General features: G+C 46.5%; 1 protein-coding gene across 2 annotated transcripts in view; it reads right to left on the bottom strand.

Annotated features, from left to right (window-relative positions):
• Nucleotides 1-623: 623 nt before the first annotated feature.
• The window catches only part of MIF (macrophage migration inhibitory factor), a 29,947-nt gene continuing 8,244 nt past the window's right edge, over nt 624-22,326 (bottom strand). For both annotated transcript variants that reach the window (XM_069619899.1, XM_069619900.1), the window contains exons 2-3: nt 12,270-12,442; nt 624-813 (exon numbers count right to left, since the gene is read on the bottom strand). In XM_069619899.1, coding sequence (XP_069476000.1) covers nt 747-813; nt 12,270-12,442 — 240 coding nt within the window. In that variant the 3' untranslated portion in view covers nt 624-746. The remainder of the gene's footprint in view (nt 814-12,269; nt 12,443-22,326) is intronic.

Consider the following 22,326-nt stretch of genomic DNA (forward strand, 5'->3'; position numbering starts at 1 on the left):
AAGCCTTCTGAACTGAAACAAAGAAAGACTCCCTCCTCCTATCTTGTCACTTGGACATCCTCCAGACTGCTCTAGGCAAGCACCCTGTCCTTAGGGCGAGTCAGTCAACCACATTATGGCGTGTTGTAGTCCACTCCAGCCGCAACATTACTGCACTTAGTTTATTCTCATTCTGTCCTCCGATGGCAAATGGGAGCGCAGCAAACCTGTATTGCATTTTCATTGTATTGCACGCTTCACCCAATTGCACTCCCTTTGGTTCCCCTTTAACTAACCACCAACCTCAGCCCTCATCATTATGATGTTGCAAGTTTGTGCATTACAAAACCTCAACAAAAAGAAACTGAATTGTGTGAGGATTGGTGCCCTCCCACTGTGGCATGCATAATCACGCATGCCCACACACACACTGCAGCCGGGGCAATCAGTTAACCCACACGTGTCCGGTACTTCATGCCCCACCCGCTGCCAAGGGCTATGCAACCTGCTGCCGCTGAACACTTCTGCAGGGCTCAGCTATGCAGCCGCTGCAAGACTCCAGCCCTGCCACCAAAGCTTATTACAGCATCATCTGCTCGACATCATCAAATTAAGTCATAAAAAAGGACTACAGACGCAGAACCTCTTGTTTACACTTTATTTCTGTTGCAGGTTTAGTTTTTCTCTAAAGATGGAAAAGCAGCGGCATCATTCTTTGCTAGGTTTAAGTAGGGCGCGGGAAGGGGTGAATTCTCTGGACGCGTCGTTCAGGCGAAGGTCGACCCGTTCCAGCCCACATTGGCGGCATTCATGTCAACGTAGTTAATGTAGACCCTGGAAAGACAAAAGTAGAACAATGTTTAAAAGATATGGCAGGAAGGGCAACACCCTTAAAACCAGCAAGCTAAGATTGACAAACACAGCTCCACATATGCACCATATAGCGGATTTGTACAAGGTTATATACTGCCCACACCCCTCCAAAATATCACCAACAGAATAGGTAGATTAAATAGGCATAGAGGTTTCATATAACATTAAACCATCAAGTAGTTACCAGCCCCCTCTACTATGCATGCATCAGGAATGATTAGTGGTAGGAAGAGGGGGGTCTGGGATGGGGGATTGAGTGTTGCCAGCTATATTCGCTATACCCCTCCATTCGGTAGACCAAGCTTCCAGGAAGACGGGAGTCTTGGGTTCAAGGAGTATTCTAGTGTCCACTGTAGCAGCGATCTACAGCCTGCGTCCTAATCCTAAATTGCCCGGGCGGCAATAGGATCCATACAAGGAGTGCAGTATAAGCTAGAGGTCAGAAGCAGAGCAGGACATGCAGAAGGCACAGCGGTACCTTCAATTCCATGCACATGGGCAGAGGTTCCTGAGAGCGGGGGCTGGGGGAAATTAAGGTATTTGCTGCCAAAATATTTGCACCTGGGCTAACTAAAGCAAAGAAGCTTTTGTGGGTTCACTAACCCGCAGGCAGTGCTCCAGATAAGATTTTGAGGTGGGAGTATTTTACTCCCTGTTTTTAAACGTTGAGAGTAAATGTGATTTTAAGAGAGTAAAAATTACTTTTCTCCTTTGCAAGAGAGTAAAATGTATTTCACATCCAGCGACGCATGCACAAACTGTATGGAAATTCTTACCGTACAGCAGCTTTCTGCATTGTGACAGAATACACCTTTTATTATTTCTCTCAGGTCTGGCCATTTGATCTCTCCTGTATATATTTAAATGTTGAAATCACAAAAACCTAGCCGGCTTCAGAGAAATACATTCTGTTTCAGAGGTGGCTTGCAATTACATCCATGTAGATAAAAATCAAAAGTCTTCTCGTTTCTGTCAAGTAACCTGACCTTTGCACTGCACTCTGCTCTAAACCTGTGTGTAAATGTAAGCAGGAAAATAAAAAAGCTGTCGTATTTGCAAGATTTTCATGCATAAAAAGGCCTAGTACGCACCTTATCTGGAGGCCTGCCCGCAGGTAACTGGGGAGCCTTGTGAAAAGTTAAGGGATGAGGCCATCGAAAGCTTTATATACCAAGCATAGAGAATCAGCGGTGTTCAGGGTATTCCAGCCAACGGAAACAAACGCAGATATAGGGATCCCCAATCGTGGCACGCAGCTCTCCCCTTCCAATTAGATGTCAGTGCTTTTCGACGCAGTATTTGGCAAAATACATGCTGGTTGCAGCAGTCCTTCAATGGAAGCTTGGCTATAGTGGTCAACAATGAAGAAGGACTCTAGATCCACTCCCTTGTATCAAATCAGGTTGGGAGAAACCTCAGCCCTCCAATGGAACAGACTTGCAAAATTCAGATAGAGGGGCTGTCCAAAGGGTGATCGCGATCTACTTCACAGCTGCTCAACAAGACATCACTCTGGCTAGACAATGGTTTAAGGCCACGACTCCCTCTCCTCCGTTCCATTCAGTTCAGGCCTAAACAGCACCGACAAGGCTAAATTTGCAGGAACCCTGTGAAAGTACATAACATTGTATGGTAGTTTCTGGCCAGAGAGGCCCAGAAGGCAGCAGATAAATGATATACAACAGAGAACGGGGTTTCAACCATGAGGACCAGCCATTTTGAGCACATGCTCCCTCAAAAAGCATTGCAGTAAAACTAACGGTGCATGCAGTGCAATGTGGTAAATGATAAAACTCTGATCACTGCCATCGGTTTGTTCAGGGCATGCATCAAAAACAAAATTTAGATTTGTGAAAAGAGGGGGGCAGCGGGTCCCTGAAGCTCTCCATTTAAGGTGTCTTTTGATACCATACACAAAGAGGATAATAAAACTCTTACTACACTGGTAAAAAAAACAAAAAGGGGCTGCCTGGTGCACACCAACCGATGCAATTTGAGCAGATGAGTGAGGCTAAATACCCCACTCATCCCAAAATGCCACTCCGGGTCCACATCAGTAGCAGTAATGCTACGGATTCCATAAAGATCAAGGGCAGCATTTGCTAACCGTATGTCAGAGGCTTCAATGTTGAGGTAGGAAGGCCTTGGAATGGAATGCTCTGGTATTCACTTTATAAACATGTAGTCTAAGCAACACAGGTGAATTTTGAGGTTGTTTCCCCCCTCAAAACTTCCTATAGTGGCAGGTTGGTTTAGCAGAGGACCTGGGCCTTTCCTCTAGTCTTTAACGAGGAACAGGTGGGAAAGTAGCTAGCATCGGAGCAGTGGCAGAGGAGCGAGGCAGTACTCAGTCAAGTTACGCGGCCCGCAGCTCCATCAGAATTGGGAAAGTCAGTGAGAATTGGAAGCCCCTGCCACCTACCGAGGCCGCTGCAGTTAAAGTGCAGGAGCTGGGCAGTCTGCGTTTGAGACCGAGCCCCAGCAAAACCGAAGGTGGTGCATAGGAGGGGCGGTTGTGCCCTAGTGGGGGGCTGTGGTGCAGCGGGTCTACCAACACCAGTGTGGGCTCCCGAGTGTGTGGGTTCTGGATTGAAAGCAGGAGAAGAGGGGAGATCTAAAGAACAGCTACCGTACTGCAGTGATAAGTGATTTGTGGGCTGGGACTGTGGGCCGTGGGGCTGTAGGATGCGGCTCTGCCTTCTTGTCTGCTTGCCCTGTTGCCCTTTTGCCTTTGACTTGAGCGCACACTACACTAGATTTGTTGTTTTCGGCACCTAGAGTAGCATTGTGCCGAGACAAGGCACCAAGGTGACCTACCGTGTCCGGCTGTGTCAAGACCCTGTGCGGAGGGAGGACGTTGAATGTTGTAGTCTGACTTTTGGAGCGAATAGTGGGGCGGGGGACTGAATCCCGTACTTTCTGGCACTTGAAAGCCCTGATCAAGCGCACCCGTGGCAAGGTGTTTCTACAGCTGCTCTGATTTTTCTGAATTACGGAGTGTCTTTTGGACAGGGACTGGTTACTTTGATCCCGGCTCCCTGGTATTTAGGAGTGCAACCATACGATGTGATATCATTTTCACATAGACTGCCTAATACTGATAAATTGTGGGATTAAGAGTAGTCCGAGTTTGTCTACCGTGGGACCGGCGGCGATTGCGAGCTACGTGCCTTGGAGCCGTTCTGGACTTGCCCACGGGTAGGCAATTTATATCACACTGGAGGATTCCATATGTTACTGCTCTCCAACCTGATGTAACCTGGTCTACGGAAATTGGATATATACTTCACTTATACACCGAACTTTGGATATTGTTGGACAAGTTGGGGAACTGGGGAAGTGACTTGTTTTTTGTGCTTTCTCTTGCCCTCCATACCGGGGTGGCTTGTTACTTAAAATCTTTCTAAGAAAATTAACCATAGCTAAGGTCTATAACCGGTGGACGAAGCCTTAAATATAATGTTAAATCCACCGAATACCTCTAAAGACCTCTTTGGTACCACTGAGGGAGGTTCATCTTTCAGACCCTACAAAAACGGGGGAGGGTGTTTCTTTCCATCCCAGAGTGTCTTTGCCAGCAACCTCGAGATTCCAACAACTTCAGGCTTGTGCACACATGGTGGATGCCTTCTAAACAAGGCCAACATTTCCACCCCTGTTAATCCCCCCATGAATGTTTTGTTGTGTTCCGACCGTAATTACACCTTGACCGCCACTACCATGAAGACAACAATTGGAAACTACTTCCCTGGTGCCGCAAGCCCAGTGCAGAACTCCCTTACCTCTCACCTGCGCATCTACGGTGGGTCAGTCAACCCCAAATGTTTTGCGATTTCCTTTCAGGCATATGCTGATGACATTGTCGTCTTTGATCAGAAGCATGTCGGACTGCAGCGTTTATTAAATGCATTAATGGAGTACGCAAAAGTCAATGATTTAAAAATCATTGATTATTGATTGAAATCATTGAAATCGAAGATTATCTTCAAACAACCATTAAGGAAGATTAAACCCTTTTGTCTGGCAACTAGATCATCCGAATTCCCCCTTCTAAGGAGGCAATTTATCTGGGCACTAAAATCAATGCTTTTCCAAATAGGCTTGATTTTCTATCTGCAATAGACCTAAAAAGGTAGTTAATCTGGACTCTCAGATGAAGAAAATTTGCCGCCACTACTGTAAATTCTCACTTTTGCCATTAATAAAATTAGAAGTTGGGAAAGTTCACATTTGGTATGAATGTAATTTGTTGGCCTATCATGTGGATTAGGACAAGATCGAAAGTAAAATCTGGAAGTCGTCCCTGGGCCTCCCAGATTGTGTCCAGATATCCTGCTAAAGGTTTGAGCCTGGTCTCATCTCCCTGAAAAATTGGTTGGAATGGAAATGGATCTCTTGCTATCGATTGATCTTAGACCCTCCCGAATCATCAATTTATGAGGTCGTAGCTGTCGCCATGTTGAAGTTCTCTAACCTATTATTAAATACCTTGAGGGCTAGATGTGTTGAATTGCTTACCCTTTCTGATTCAGATGCTAATATACTTATTCACAATCCCTCAAAAACAAAAAGGAAAGTTTACATCAGATGGACTGGATAAGAACTACGGATAAAATTAGGAGAGCTAAACTATCTACATCCCCCTCACCAATAGATAAACCAAGGTCCTTCCTGCCGCAATAATTGAAGAAATCGGCGGATGCAAAAACACGGATGGATTTTCTAAGACGAAGGCTTAATTTGTTGCCTACCATGGAAATCCTCCATATTCATTTTAATGATCTCTATACCACTAATCTGTGTGATAAGTGTAGTGCTAATGTAATTCAGACAATTAGTCATCTTTTGACTGAGTGTGCCGGGACTTGGCACGTGATAGTTTCTAGACTAAACGTTTTGTGTACGACTGACTCTTCTCACAGATATGTTTTGGGATAGATTAGTATCTGGCAATGAAATGTTTTACGTTTGAGGTGGTCTTAGTTTTGAAAGAGCTTAACCTGTTAGGCATAGAGGGGGGAGGTGAATGCTTTGCCAAGAATTTGAGGTCCCGTCTTGTTCTTATTAATCCATGCCGCTCTCCTTTTAATTCTTATGTACTGCGTTCTATGTTAAATTGACATATTTGTTTTTGAATCTCTTTTTAAACTTGTTTTAAGTCATATTTTTTGGCTAATGCACAATAAATAAAAACTTTTTTTAAAAGAAAAAATAAATTTCACTTTTGAAAAAGGGCGTCCAGTAGTATAGCAGCCATTGCCCCGCTGCAGAAATGGTGATGGTGATGCAGACCAGCTGAGTTCATAATTGATACTTTGTTACAAGGTGCCATGGAACCCATTACCAAGCTGGCTGCCCCCAGAGGACAACTTGGGGCCTCGCATTTGGGGCTGTGCACCATTTTACCAGTCTGCAAATGTTCTCCAAGATGCCACTGCCAACTACTTTAATGTCAAATGTCATAACTTCATCTTGGGCAAAAATCATAAAAGTATATACAAATAGACACATAGAAAAAGGAGGTACCAATACATTCATATATGATGTAGTTATCTAAACATCATAAATAAGAATGTGGGAACTTAAAAAACATGGCATCAGCAGCTTCTCCAGATACTAGACCAAATATAAAAAGACAATTCAGTACAGCAAAATAAATAAATAAACTAATCAAGTTCCAAGCTTTTTCCCGTAGCCTAAGGGCAGCTTTCAAACAGCGCGCAAGACCCCAGCAAACTGAAGTAGTATTAGCTTCTAAAGGGGCTTGGAGAGCACCATTACATGTAGTGTAACCATGAAGTCTCAACAACTGCTTCAGAAATGTTCACCTTGGGGAATTATACAAGGGCCACAAAAACTCCCCCTGCTCGCCAAAAGGATTTACTCTCGACAACGGTTGCAATAACAGGATCGCCAATAACTTGCTGACCATTTAGCGGTGTTCACTGCTAGGGGTAATGGATTCAAACTGAACAATGTGACATAAGGTGTAGCAACTACACCAGGCAAAATGTTTTTATAGTTAGTCAGATCTTCCTTAGCCTAGTAATGTGGCTAAAAGGATCCAACAGAATATTTTGGTAATAGAGGATTCCAGAAAATAATTAACCATACTTACAGTTATTTTCCTATGGTCAAGAGACCAAGCGTCCAGTAAAGGGTCTTCACCATTGCCTCATCATTAAGCCAGATCAAGCACCACAAAATTACTTGCATTAACTACAGGTTGGTCAGAATGGGCGTTACGTGGGCTTCTAAGCAGAATAGATCATTAGCTGTTGTAGGCCCGACTCCAAGAGCCTCCTCAAAAATTGTTGCTCAATATCAAATTGCTTAATCAAAGGTAAACCACCCACACCACTAGTATAGCGTGCAAAACTACATAATTTTGCTTCATGTACTTTTAAAGCTGGAACTATAGCACCTCCCCATTGGCTGCCCTGGAAGCCACCAGCTGGGATGCACAGCCGGCCAGCACTGAAGGCCGACATATAAGGCTACAGCCTGCCCAGTTTACTCGAGGGGCCTTCCAAGAGACCCGGACCCACAGCTGCAAAGACTGCCCCACTTGCACATGAGTGTGCTTGGGGAGTCTAAGATGACCGCTGCCGTTTTCAGAAGAAAACGGCAGAGCCTGCAAGCACCAAACAGCCTGCCAGCCATTGGCTGAACCCTGCTTACATTTAACCTGTAAGCCCCCAGCCAGCACCCAAGGCCGGCATATAAGGCTGCAATCTGCCTCTACCTGGATCGCCGCACCTTCCATGTCGCCATGCGGTCCATCCAAGCAGGCGTGCCACAGGGATCGAACTTCGGACCCTTCCTGTTCAACCTCTTCACCAACGACATCCTGACAGATCTCCACAAGACCGACCTGGCGCTGTATGCAGACGATGTTGCAGTCATCTCCCGGTCATTCAGAGAAAAGGAAGTGGCGAAGAACCTGCAAGTTTCATTGGATAGCATTGCGAAGTGGTACAGCGACTGGAGGATAGAACTGAACGCCAGCAAGACAACCGCAACGCTGTTCACCAGAAAGAAGATCAAGGAGGACCCACACATCAGCCTCAACGGGGAGACCATCAAATGGGAGCGCAGCAGCCGCTACCTCGGTGTGACCCTGGATAGCAAACTCAACTGGGAAAGCCACATCGAGAATACTCAGCAGAAGGCAACAGGAAAGATGGCAGCGCTGTACCCACTCCTGAAGAGCAAGTCCATGCCCCTCCGGACAAAGATCAACGTCTACAAGGCGATCATCAGACCAACCCCGACATATGCCTCCCCAGCATGGATGACCTGCCATGAGCGACACCGGAAGAGTCTTCAGATAGTCCAGAACAAGGCCCTGCGGATATCTTCTGGAGCTCCAATCTTCACAAAGATAGCAGACCTTCACAGAGACCTGGACATCGAGATGTTGGACGAACATCTAGCGAAGCTCAGTAAGAACTTCTGCCAAGGACTGGATCAGAACCCGAACCCTCGGATCAGAACCCGAACCCTCTGATCAGAAGACTCACTGCCTCCACTGCAAACCCCTTCGAACGCTACCCGCGGCCCATCACTGCGAAGACCCTGTGAAACCAGCTCTACTGTGACAAGAACACAGACCAAGAAGAAAACAAACCCACGACTACATACTCAACCCGAGAAGATGGAGTAATGAGGCTCAAGCCTCGGTATCCAAAAATCACCACTGATGGATAAAAATCTATCAGCAAGAAGAAGAACAAGCGCCTGGATCGCCGATCCTGCATCCCTAGCCACCAAAGCACTGAATTTATCCTTGCGTGCCTTTCAGAGAGCCCCATAGGAAAAGGATTGCCTGCTTCTTCTGTTGCGAAAGCCCACCCGGATAAGCCTGCACGTTAGGCATGTATCCAGCCTGTGGTATAATCTGCCTCTTCGCTGGCCATCACACTGCCCTACCAGCTTCCTCCTGCCATACGGCATGGCTTTCCCAGCTGCAGCTACGAAAGCGAGCCCGGTGACTGCTTTACAGCCCTCCCAGCGTTCAAGTCCAGTGCGCCACCACACACTCGCACCTCCCCATGAGACGCACACCGCAGAGACTCTGACTCCCCTTGCACCCTGCCCACTCCAGTCGACCAAAAAAAAAAAAATAAATAAATAGGTACACTGAAGAGTCCAGGGCACAGGCCTGATCAGCCTCAAAAGTTGACTATCAACGATGCCCACGGCCGGCTACCGCACTTCACCCCCACAACCCACTCAAGGAACAGCAATCCGAGCTCAAGAACGTGCCAACTTCTTGCAGCCTTCACTCTCTCATCATGGGCAGAACGTTCCGTGCCATCCTCAGACACCAATAACCATTGCTCTACAGACCATAACTGCAGCAGGTACTGAGCAGGTCGGTGACTTTTCCCCAAAGACACAAACAGACCCAAGAACACCTCCCACAACGTGTATGCTGCTTTCAATATGAGACCCGGTAAACTAGTCCCTGTTGCCAATATGAATGCATGTGTATCTGTGTGGTTCCATGTGTTAATACCCCTGCAAAAATATCGCCATATTTTTGCAAAGATATTAAGGCATAGAACCTGCCGGGGGGACACCCCTGCATTATTTTCAAAGGGGCGAGGGACACACTCGCTCCCAAAAACCCCAATAATTATCCTCCCCAAAAATATCGCCTATGGCCGTTCCAAACGACCATATATATGGTGATATTTTTGGTGGGGATATTACCAGATACCCTTTGTGTGAGGAAACTTTACCTATTTCTCTCAATGTTGCTCCCAATTGTGTATCTGCACACAATGCTGCTCCTATTTGTAAGGGAACTGCACCCAATTATAAAAAATAAGATGCTTAATACCAGCAAGTGGTTTCTAGGCATGGGATCAATATTCAAACCTGTATCGCGTTGCATTGTCTTGCTTCCAAGACAAACAATTTGCCCCTGAGCTATCCTTCCTGTCCACATACTCCTGCTAAGATTTGCGAGTTCATAGTACCCATTCCTGCCAATATTGTTCCCACTAGTGTTGTATCTGCACCCAATGCTGCCAATATTGCCCCCATTTGTGAGGCAACTTTACCTATTTCTGCCGATATTGCTCCCACTGGTGTTGTACCTGCGCCCAATGCTGCTCCCATTTGTAAGGTAATAGTACCCATTCCTGCTAACATTCGTGAGGCAACTGTACCTTTTTCTGCTAATATTACTCCCATTGGTGATGTAGTTGTGCCCTTCTCTGCCAATAGTGCCACTGCACATTGTAAAACTGATCTAACAGGTACCAGCATTGTCTCGGCCATAAACCAGTCCACGAATGTGACCGACCAAGCATAACCTTAACACCCCTACAAACTTGCTCCCAATAGCACTGCTCCCATCGACTCGGCCGCGCACAGCGCTGAAGCAGGCACACACAAACCCCTGGTCCTCTTCTCAATCTACCCTTGGTCAATGCCTGTTCACCATCTGCCCATGCTCTTCACATCCATGATCTCCTGACAGTAGGTAATCTCGATGCCCCTGCCATCACGGAAACCTAGCTACATGCAGCATCAAGCCCGGTCCCATCCCTCATCATCCCATCAGGCCACACTATTTTCAGGAGAGATAGACGGTGGAGTCGCCCTCATAGCAAAAGACCACCTTTGCATTACGCAACCCTAACACCTCGCTCAACGAAAACTGCGATATCCTCTGGCAATAGCGGACCATCTCCCCTACCAACAAGAGGTATTTGTGCAAAACTGTTGCTGTAGTAGGTGCAACTGGTGAACAAGTAGAATAATCGAGTACGCCCCCTCCCACCTGTAGCAAACCTGGTGCTCCGCAACATGCCCATTATTGGCATATTTGATACTGATGCCGATCTACTAGAATGGATCAATGTAGACCTACTGTGATAATCCTGTGAAGCCTGTACTGAGAGTATGCACTATCAAAATCATCTATAGTATTTCAGTAAAACACTCCACATTCTCGGTGCACCGGAATACTGACTTATACTATGCAGCCGGCATCATTGCGAGTCTGGCCGGCAGTGCCTGCACATGATTTGCTGAAAGACCAATCCAAAATATCGATGTCTTTTACCGGAATTTAAACCTCTTCCGTGAAGCTCTGAGGTGTTGCAACTTCAGACTTGCAGGAAGCAGCTCCCTTACAGGCTGCAGGTACATTTTGCCCGCCACCCCTTCCTTACCCGCCGCTCAACTCCTTCCTAGCCTCTTGCTACTGTTCTGTAGATGTGCCCTGGCCTTGCATAGCACCATTATCTCCTCTGCATTACCTTCAGTTGCCGGGATCTTCTTCACCAAGGCCTCCAGCACCCGGCCATCAACACTCACTTCTCATCTCACTGTAAACCTCTACCAAGCAGTACCTAGGAACAAGGCATCTACCCAACAGTCCGTCCAAGTTCTTCCTGCCTTTCAAGTGGTTTCCCTGCCAGGGGGTTTCCTCCTAATTTGGGTCACATCTTCGGACATGTTAAAAATCCCGCTGGCTCAGTGGTTATTCACAAGGAAGAACCTGGTCTCATCAGTCGGGAGGATAACTCGGGGGCAACACGCTCGCCTTGGAAGCAATACGAAACACCACATGTTCGATCTCCGGGTCCGCACTTCTCTGGGCATTAAGCGCGTTATAAATAACCTATCATATCATACCATTAATAGGAGAGCCATAATCTGACATCAGTCTGCTATTTCAGTACGGGCACCAAGAAAGGTAGACAATACACACACTTTTTAGTAGTTATTCCATATGCAAACCCAACCCTTGTATTACTCCAGAAGAATAGCTCAAAGGCTTACACCACTTCTTTCGCCTCAGAAGCAGGTGTATTCGACCAGGGGGAAAAGATAAAGCTGCAAACAAGAGGCAAGTCCTAAAAGCCCACCGTCTCGATTCTGTGCGTACCCCCAGCACGCCATTTGTTACTCGCCAAGAGTCAATTTTCACTCGCCAATGGCTAGGGTCGAGTGCAAATTCCATCAGAAACAGAAAGGTCCCAGATGATTCTATGCCCAAACGTCATATTTTGACTCCTTAAAACGGAGGCTTGGACGTTAACCCGAAACAAGGGGACTTCGTATTTTTTCAAACAGCTGCTGCGTAATGGTCAACTTCCAAAAGCCGACCCTTTGCCAAGGTTTAATTAAGATTTCCATTGTAATGATGTCCCCCACCTCTTTCTAAATTACCTTTGCCCCATCTCCCTATTCAGACAATGTTTTCAGCTTACTATTTTACTACTCGGTTTTTCAGACCTTGGCCCAAAACCTTTTTTGTCCTGTTGACTTTTGGCATAAACAACCTTCGCAGGGTTTATTTTTGTATGCCAACCTTTGAAGCAGCTGCCTACCAAATATAAAACAAAGCCAATCTGCCATGTTTACCATGAACAGGCTAAAGAGACGGTTCTTACCTGTCGGCAGATATGTGCAATTGCTTGGCGAGAAGGTCACAGATCAACTTGGAATAAGCCTTGTTTTGAGGTCCTCCAATTTTTCCAATGCTATGCAGGCTGCACAGGGCACAGGGGTCCGTGGTGCCTCCAAACGACATCATCTGGCCAGGCACAATATACACTGCGATGTACTGCCAAAAGGAGACATAGGAGTACGATTAATTACACAGAATACTGCATTCATTAGATCTTTTCAAAATATTTATTTTAAAAAATGCATTTTTCAAGTAACACGTAAACGGACCAGGCAAGTAAAATGCCACATTCAGAGAACATTTAAAAAACATATACAACTACCAGAAGGCAGGCAGGGGAGGTTGTTGCAAGGCCTGATAGGGAGCAAGGGGGGGGGGCGGGGGAGGGGAGGAAGAGGGGCAAGTGAAAGGTTTTGTGGAACCTTTTAAAATGGTTAAGCAGGGGTGGTGAGATTTCTGGAGCTGTAAATCTAGATGGAAATTAAAATGTGGAAATGAACACTTCCTGTGGCCTATGGTGGTGGGCCTGGGCGTTGGTGTTTTTTTGTGACCACCATGATTAGTTGGAGGCCACAACCTTTGCTTTAAATCCTTAAAACAAACGGGAATAGAGGGGGGCTGGCAGAATCCATCCCCTCGCGGTTGGGGGGGGGGGGGGGGGGGTTTCTGCTGCTGAAAGATAAGACGGCTGCTTACCCGCTGGAGTAGGTTACCAGAAACCATTGTAGCCAACTGTGAACCCCAGTATGGCCATACTGGTGAGAATGTGGTCTCATGCCTGTGCTCCGGTTTGCACTTTCAAGTGATGGGCGTCCTGCTACTGGTCCTCATCTGCTTGAGCCATGCCTTCCATTCTGAAACCATTTTCGGAGCCGTTTTACCACACTTTAGCGAGGTTTCCCTGAAAGGGCTTGCTAGATGCCACAACCAGATTCCCCGTATCCCCCCCCCCCTCACCATTGTCCTGCTGAAGTAGTCTTTTTTTTTCTGGTGTGCCATCCACAATGGTCTACTGAGCCGCTGGGGCATGTATGCCGTGGCAGGTGTCCCCGTCCTACTGGAGCCATCTCCATCGTCGATACCACTCCTGTGAAGGACGATTGTTCTTTTTTGGCTGCAAGGTTGTCCATTGGCTCTAGGTTCAAGTCCCCGGGTGACTGCATCCTGCTTTTCACCCTTTAAAAAGAAGCATTTACATAGCAGGTTCTTCCGCTTTCCTTAACAATGGTTTCCGGAATCAGCACTGCAAGTACTCACCTTTGGGGACCAGCTACTTAAGATACACTCTCAGTGGGCCCCCGTGGGTCAGTGGTCCCTGGCTTTGCAGCTGCCTAGTCTCCCACATCCGCCCTCCCCATTAAAATTGGGGCCTGAATCCTGCTTGGTTTCTTTCCTGTTGGGGCTGCTGGGCCCGGGCCCTCTACTGTAGCTTTCTTTCTGGGTCTCCACTAGTGTCGATTGCTTTCTTCTGGGTAAGTGTGGGAAGAAACTTTGACTTACCTGGTTTTCAGCGTTTCCTGTGGGGCACTGTTCTCAACACTGGAACTGCTACAAGCGACACTGCAAGGTACTTACCTGGACTGTGGCATTTTTACAGGCCCCCAGAGGCCCCCAGCTACTCCCTCCTAGGATCTCTCGAGTTCCCCCACCTGCGACTTTAGGCAGAATCCTGTGCAGTTCCCTTAGGGAGCACTACAGAAGATTAAGACTACAGGTATGAGCAATAAAGCCCCTTTGGTATCAGTCTGTACCACAAAGATTTAGATTGTAGCTGTGGCTAAGCAGTCAGACTTATCTCAAGAGGGAGATGAGCAGTATTCATGGTTTACGCAATAGGACTACAATACTATGGCACAAGGAAACACTGACCAAAGCTTTGTACTAAAAATAATATATATATTTATTTTATACAATTCTAGTTCAACGCATCAATCACAGTTATTAAAGCAAGTTAAAATCAATCAAGAAAAGTATACACAACTCCCTGGTTAAATTGTAGACAAGTTTGAGCAAGAGTGAAAACTGAGCAAAAAGGCACAGTGAAAACCAAACACGAATGGCACTCTAGCAATTTCTCACAAGGGAAGGAAACAACAAGTTATACCTTAGGCACCCTAGCAACACTTCCTACTAGGTTTGTGAACACGTTTAGGCAAGGCAGTACTTTAGCATGTATAATAGTGAGGTGAAAACCGTGCAAAATGGCACTTCACACGTTTTAAAAGTGCGAAGGAAAAGGTGGTTATAAGAATGGTGCACCAACACATTTTTAGTTGAGAAGCAATCTAGAGAGGGCAGTTGTAACAGATTGAGCCAGTCTCAATAGGCCTGTGCCAGAGTCAGTGGTACAGGGCAAAGATCCCAGGAGCAAAATGTTCTTGGAGCTGCATTCAAGTCTTTGTTAAATGATTAAAAAAAAAAAAAAGGTGGTTGCAGAAGGTGAAAGACAATGTTAGATGATAGGGGGCGGCCAACCCAACAGGTAGGTAAAGGATTTAAAACACCTTTAGCGCTACTAAACGAAAAGGGAGGCCTGGCGGAACAAAGTACCTTAAAATGTAGAAGAGGCTCCTGCAGTGGCGATTGTTCCTGGCAGCTCCTGCATTTCGGGCGATCCAGCAGAGGAAGAGAGACTCTCGTTGTGGAGGAAGGTTCGAGCTACTGCACTGCCCGGGGATGAAACCAGCCGCGGTGCTGCCAAACGAAATAAAAGGTACGCTCCTTTAAATCGCAGTCCGGGTGGACGGGTGCCTGGTTATACGGTCTCCGAGTGCAGGGCACTGGCGATTCGACCAAGGCAGGTCCTGGAAGGCGATTGGCAAACTGGTTGGCCCCACCAGCTCAAGGGAAGAAGGCTCTTGCAGATGAAGATCTTCTCTTGTCGTGTGGCGAAAAGTGGCGAGACATTGCAGCAGGGCTTCATCGGTGGTTCAGTTGGTGCAGATGTCTTTGGCTTCTCTTCTCTTCGGCTTCTTAGTTCCAGTGGCAACGTCTTGCTCTTCCAGTCCTCAGGACCCTGCTTTTATGCAAAAAGATCCCCATTCATACAGCCCAGATTTCACTCACACGGTGGAGTGGTCATCCTGGCGGGAGACCCTCCAGCCTATCAGGGCAGAGTGCGAAATGGGTTGCTGAGGCAACCCTGTCCAGGGGTCCTACTCCCCCTCCCACACTGGGTCCACCCCAGACTCAGTGGCGCCGAAAGGAGGGCTTCTTGGTAGAAGCCCGCCAAAAGGACGAACAAAGGAGCCCTGACCTGGGTTAGGATTTTAGAGAAAAACACGAGAAAGAATTTATATAAAAGTTCTGGCGAATAAAACCTACCGGAGTAGAGTTAATATAAAAAAAATAAACCGGCGGTATGTTAGAGGCTGTCAGTAAATGTGGTAGCCTCGAACAATGGGAAATTCCCATAGGGAAATATTCGCGGTCGAATATTTTTGGTAGTAACCACTGCCACCAGCCAGAAACTTACTTGGTACCCTCTCGAAAATGAACATAAGGGAAACACTATTAACCTTTTCCAGTACCTCCATAGTAAGATGGGTTGTACTGGTTTTGTTCATAAAGATTGACTAGTAAAGTCAATGGGGGCTTTGCATGCCCTGGGAGACAGTCAGTCCCAGGGTATGGAGTCTATGTTTGGGGGGTCGCTACGACACCCGTGTCACTGCACGGAGGGTGCTGTGTAACACATGTGGATAAAGATGGTTCCTATGGGGGTGAGATAAACCCCATAGACATTAAACACAAACAAATAGCCTAGAACACAAATAGCAAATATGCCTAAGAGTGGGAAAAAAAGAGTCACACTCTTAGCAGGAGAAAAAACAAAGCCTTCAAATCCAGCAAAGCTGCAGGGGGATTCTATAGGTAAGGGAAATTAGCCATAGAATGAGAATTCGCCCTAACAGACTTCCCCCAATTTATGAGGGGGTGTTCAATCTGTGTAATACACCCTTGTCTAAGGAAGTACATGGCGTCATGGTGGTGCTCGCACTTTGAATATTATATGCCTGGGCCCTGGGACCGTCTCACTAAATAGATCCTTTTTGGTAGCCCTCTGGGCAGAGTTGAACATCGTGTACCTCGGTTTACTACATCTAAAGGCTACAAGGGTGTTATGTGCACGTATATTCTATGGGGCATTCTTTATTTTGAAGACAGTAGGAAACGTGTGCGACTTTCTGTGCTGTACTCTTGGGTCCTGACTGGTAATCATTATAGCATGTAATCTTGTCAATGGGTCTTTTCTTTAACTAACCTCTGAAGACTTATGTATTGCAGGGCTCAAAACTGGCACTCAGCAGAGTCCGAAATGGTGTGCTGTGTGGGCCTTTGCAGGATTGAGGTGGCGAGTGAGATGGCTAGAAGCTTGGCATTCTTACGCCGGTTTATGGTGTGTTACCAGGTATGCGATTTAGGCCTTAACTGCCCATTTACTGTTTATTACTTATGCGTTCTGTAACCAGAGTACATATTTGCCTGTAACCCGGGTACTTTGTCCATCATGAATATTGTGTGTGACCTTATAATATGGTGCATATTTGTTCGATATTCAGGTGTGGCGCCTATTGGGATCAGTTGTACCTCTCTGCCAGCCTTCCTCCAAGTCAAGCCTACTGCTCTGCTACAGCCATTATTTGAGTTGGTTTTTCCCCTCTGGGTGACACCGCTCCCCCATCAGGTCAAATGTTTATATATCCCTCTATATATCCCTCACTAGAACTCAGGTAAAACAATCTTTCCCCAATTCATTTATTGATCATATCTGAAAGTAGGTTGTCCAACATCAACAGTATTCCTGTTGGGCTTCCATATACATGGATTTAATTGGGAGCCCCTTACTTTTGTAGGTCAACAAAATGCCCTATACAGACTGGACAGAGTCATAGGGGATTTTTGGATAAGATACCCCTTGGTTCATGTCCTGAATGTACTCAGTTATTGCAGTAACTGTTTTACAGGTCAAGAAGCTGCCTCGCTTCTCTGGTTAACAAGAGGTTTGGTGTAGGCAGTTGTTTAAGATCTAAATAAAAGCCAGGGTATGCAGGCGATGACGTTACCGATTGTCAGACTGGCGAATGTTCACCAGACTGGCCACATACCATGCCCTTGCATGGACTGTGGAACGACGCTTCCTCGTGTGGACGGTTCTGGCGTATAGGGTGCTATGACAAGTTGCACCTCGATTCTTGCAGTTCATGCTGCATGTGTTTTTATAATGATTGTGTGGTCTCAAGAAGAAATTGGTGACCATCAGACACCTACTGGCAGTGCCGTTCATCCATTACATGTATGGCCCGTGTCATATGTGCTGGAAGTTTTCCCTGCAGCTATTGCATGGATTACAGCCAGATTGCATGCTTATTCCCAGTTTCTGTCAGAACTGGTCTAAAACATGAAGCGTGGCTGAAGCAAGTCTCTTGGGCAGCTGCAGACTTAGCACATTCTCATTCAGGTAGGACTGGGACGAAGAAGAGATAAACCAGTAATATGGATTACTGGCCAAAAATCGTGTCTCCTGCTCTTCCTCGTCCCAGTCCTTGATCCCGGCTGCGAGGGGGAGTGGGTGTCTGTCCATTGCACTACTGCTCATTTAGTACCAACAATAAGGTCGGGTGTCTTCCATCCCTAGCTTAGGGAAGAGTTGATTAATTTTGGTATTTAAGGGCTAGAGCTGCATGTTCCAATGATCAATTGAGCTCCTTTGGTTACGACTAATACGAGGCAGCGTAGGACTATGAATTGTGGTTTTTGCAAGAACCACATTGACCAGAATGCACAGGTGGGTTGGGTGCAGACCCGTATTACCCAATAGGCAAAGTAGGCACCTGCCTACTGCCTATGGGCCCCACCCCTTTTAGGGGCCCCGCAACAATGGATTAAAATAATATCGATTTGATCTTGAAAGAAAGTTACAATCGAGGTTTCTTTTAATTGTTTTCAAAAGATAGAAAATGAATCAACTCAAAGAAAATGAAACTTTACATTAAAGACGTGTTCGGCAAGATTGTCCTCTTGGCAACAGGTAACCCAACCTTTAGTATAGGCCTGTACTACACAAGTTGGTAGAGCGACTGAGCAGCCAGACTTATCTCAAGAGGGGTCAATGTGAATGTAGGGTTGAAACATTTTCACATTGTCATGTATTCACTATAACACTTGCACTCAAGTGTTTGTGATTAAATACTTATTTATTAATTTAACAGTCAGTTTGAAAATAAGCCTTCTTTAGAAGGGAGCAAATCGCAACAATAAAAGTACACTTCAAAAACAATTCTTCCGTTCAATAAAGTAAGTAGATAGTCCTTTGGGAAGGCACACAGAATTTCCTACACCCTGAGGTGACTTCAATAGTTAGGACATTGTGGACGTTGATATATCCCTTTTCACACTTAATGGCAAAAAGGAAAAGGTTAGGGAAGAAACAAAGGTTAACAAGTTTCTCAAATAGGCAAGCACTTCAGAAACCCCCCAATGCAATGTAGATTAACCCTTTTCCAGCTATACAAGTAAGGTAGGTATTACTTTTTGGGGGGATAGAAACACAAAGTCAGAGGTAAAGAAGAGACTTCAGGGAACCAGGATAGCCAATGTCACTCGAGCGAAGTCTAGGGGAGCCGAGACTTCTTGAAGGTAGGTAAAAGTCTTGCACAATGTTGAAGAGTTTTGTTGTAAAAGAAATGACTGCTGGGCCACAAGCTGGGAGGCTTGTGAAAGGCAAACCTGCAAGCAACTCTGCAAAGGGAAGCCAATGTAAGTCTCAACTGAAAGCGACCAAGACACAGACACACACTTACCCCTTAGTTCACAGTACCTTAGGTCGGAAGAAATGGTTCCAGCTGGCTTCTGTTGCCATTGTAGTTCCTGCAGATCCTGCTGTCCTGGCCCTCAGTCGTTGGGACAAGAGGGAGGGCGCATGGAGACTTCTGCACTATGATTTGAAGGTCGGCGGCAGCAATGGGCGCATTTCAGATCAGTGGTACTTTACGGTTTCAGCTTCTCGCCAATAGCACCACTGCGGTTCTTGGACACCTTGTGGACTTTCCTGGCTTCTGGTGTCCAGCACTCTGTAGAGGTGGCTCAGGCTTGGTGAGCCCTGCTGCGAGGGAGTCGGAGGATCTTCCGGGGGCTCGGGTCTGGCTTAAAAACAATGCACTCGATTCTGGTGTTCCTGTCCCCTGGAACTCGGTTCCTGCGGCAGCAATGGAAGTACAGCCAGCACAGAGATGGGTTTCAGACGTTTTAGTCTTGGGGTCGATTGGTCCCATCAACCCATGGTGAGACGTCGTCCTTTCCGGCCTTCTCTAGTCGATGTTGCATTAGGAGCTTCAGCAGGGCTTCACTGGGCAAACCAACGGTCCAGCAAGCTTCTCTTCCAGTTTCTTTCTTCGGTTCCTTCGTCCAGTGGTCGACTGCCTTCCTTGCAAAAGACCTCGCCTTTTATGCAAGTTGTTCCCATTCATTTTTCAGCCTAGCGGTCACTCACACAGCCAGCCGTCCAATCACCTTTGGGTGCATTCCTGTAACCAAGGAGACTAAGCACAGCGGGTTGGGCACCTCCCTCGCTTCCTGCCCTGCCTCTCACGCTGGAGCCAGGGGCGGGCTTCACCAGTGAACACCGCCAAAGACAAACGAACAAAGGGATCAAACATGGTTTGGCACGCAGAGTAAATCTCAAGAAGGACCTTTCCAACAAGAAATGGTGAAAGAAAAAGACCGGGCCATTTTGACAAAATGGCCACCATGGGTGCTATACTACAGCTACGAACGCAGCCCGCGGTAAAAACACACAATGGTAGGAAAAAATAAACCACTGCCACCAGCCAATAACTGTACAAATGCTAGCATAAAGGGGATACTAAGTAACCCCTCCAGCACCCTATTAAAAGATAGTGTGTGCTCTTCATAGATCCAGCACACACCAAGTAAAGTCAATTTCACTTTACTACTCTTGGAAACAGTAGTTATCCAAGAGAAGGTATTGAAATCTTATCAGAAATCATAAGGACTTCTCTGTGACACAGCACTGAGGGTGCTGTTTGTCATGATGTAAAAAGATGCTGCCTATGGAGTTTGTCATACTCCAAAACATGCATGAGAGAGTGGGGAAAAAGGTCTCACTCTTCAGGATAAAAATGTAAAGTCCTAAAGTCCAGTAAAAGATCTGGGGGTCTCTAAGGTAGAAGGGAATTAGCACATTTCTGAGAATTTTCCCTAACAAGACTGCACCCCTTAACTTAAAGTACATAAACCAGAGACGACATAACCACATAACAGTTAAAAGCTCATCTTCTGGCAGCTGCCAGTTTGTAAACTAATCTGGTGCAAACTACGTACGTGTAATGTACAGTAGTGACGGTCATCTCTACCTACCGGCCGACGTGCACACTACCGAGTTCTTCGTTATCCCGAAATAGCCAGAAACTAAGCGTACTGTGAGTTAGGGTGTTGCGAGTTCCTGCTGAGTCCAGAATATTTGCGCAGAAACTTCGAGAACAGAGTATACATACCAAACGTCTGTGTTACTAAATAAGTTGCTTTTCTGAGTTATATTGAAGTTTGATTAACTTCACTGTCTACTGTAACAGAACAAAGCTATCTTGTTCTGGCACTCATTTTTGGTGAGACTCAAATTCTTAAATTTTCTTTTACAAACAGTAAATATTGTTAGTCGTCGCTCTTTTGTAGAACCACAATGTTGGCGCCCTAATAGGAGGTACCAGGAGATTTACGAGGGGGCCCCCAAATATGCGACTGCCTAAGGGCCCCCCCCCCCCCAAGGGTTTAATCCAGGACTAGGTGGGAGGGCGGCAATCAGGCTCAGTCTGAAGTCTATCAGTGCAATCAGTTGTATCCGTAAGTGGCTTTCACATTAAGACATGGCGGTCGTGTGAACAATTTTAAATCTAACATTTGTTATAATGAATGCTTTTACCCCCCCCCCCATCCCCTCAAGAAGTATAAAACGTCCTACTGTTATAAAATCCTAGACACCTCCAAGGTCCAGGTATAGCTGGTAAAATAGCTCAGTTGGTTAAAGCACTTACTACCAAGCGACCTTCGCAGTAACCATATATAACAGCGGTTACGTTTTAGCAGGTAAAGCGCTCAATAGAATCACTGGCATTCACACCTACACATTAACTCACCACCCTGTTTTGGCCAATTACATGTTTGAATCAGCAGAGCTAAATATCACATGTTTACATAGCTCTTAAAGCTGGAATCCTCCCACTTCCAGGAATCCTCCCACTTCCAAATACTGTAAGAGTAGAGCTCCCCACCACCAATATAATGGTGGTAAATTGAGTTATCAAATTAGGAAATATGAAATGTAAAAAGGTAGAGTCAACCCTGCTTGGACTCCAACCTGTAAGTAGAGTGGGCTTGCTGATCTATGGACCGAGGCCTAAGCTGGGTTACCAACTAAGTCTCCAGCACACCCATTATATGTCACGCTGGTTGCTTGATTTGTGCTTTTGCCATTTGATGAGTCCAATAGCAACAAAAACACAGCAAAGGTGGTAGAATCAGGGCGCATAGCGCAAGCTAGATCCACACTTCACCCCCGCCCCCTCCACCAGCCTGCGTGAGTAGGTATAGACCGGCATCCTCTGAAAAGCGCCAGTCTCTTGAGTCCACCCTCATGCTGCCCATCCTTTTCAATTCACTGAAGCATGCAGATTGACCATGACATCCCCAGCCATAGCTTAGTATGTGCCGCACGCAGCCCTTGCCACAATGCATTAACATCAATAAGGACCTAATCAGCCCACTGGAAAATCCCACACCCCCCAGGCCCAGCTCCAGCAGGAGGGCGGGGGGCAGGCAGCCAGAAAGGTCTCCCCAAGTATGGAGGCCTTGAATGTGGGACCCGAGGGAGTGGGGGCGTTGTGGTGTGGGGCGGAGGCATTTTGCTGTAAATGTGCAGCAGAAACCTCAGATATTAGCATTCCGAGAGGCTGCACTGCAGGAGGCCCAGCCAGGATTTGTTTGCCTGCCCTGGACAATGATCTATGCCCCACAGTCATGAA

The sequence above is a fragment of the Ambystoma mexicanum genome, chromosome 10, assembly GCF_040938575.1.
Source record: "Ambystoma mexicanum isolate Mex_15411 chromosome 10, UKY_AmexF1_1, whole genome shotgun sequence".
Lineage (NCBI taxonomy): Eukaryota > Metazoa > Chordata > Amphibia > Caudata > Ambystomatidae > Ambystoma > Ambystoma mexicanum.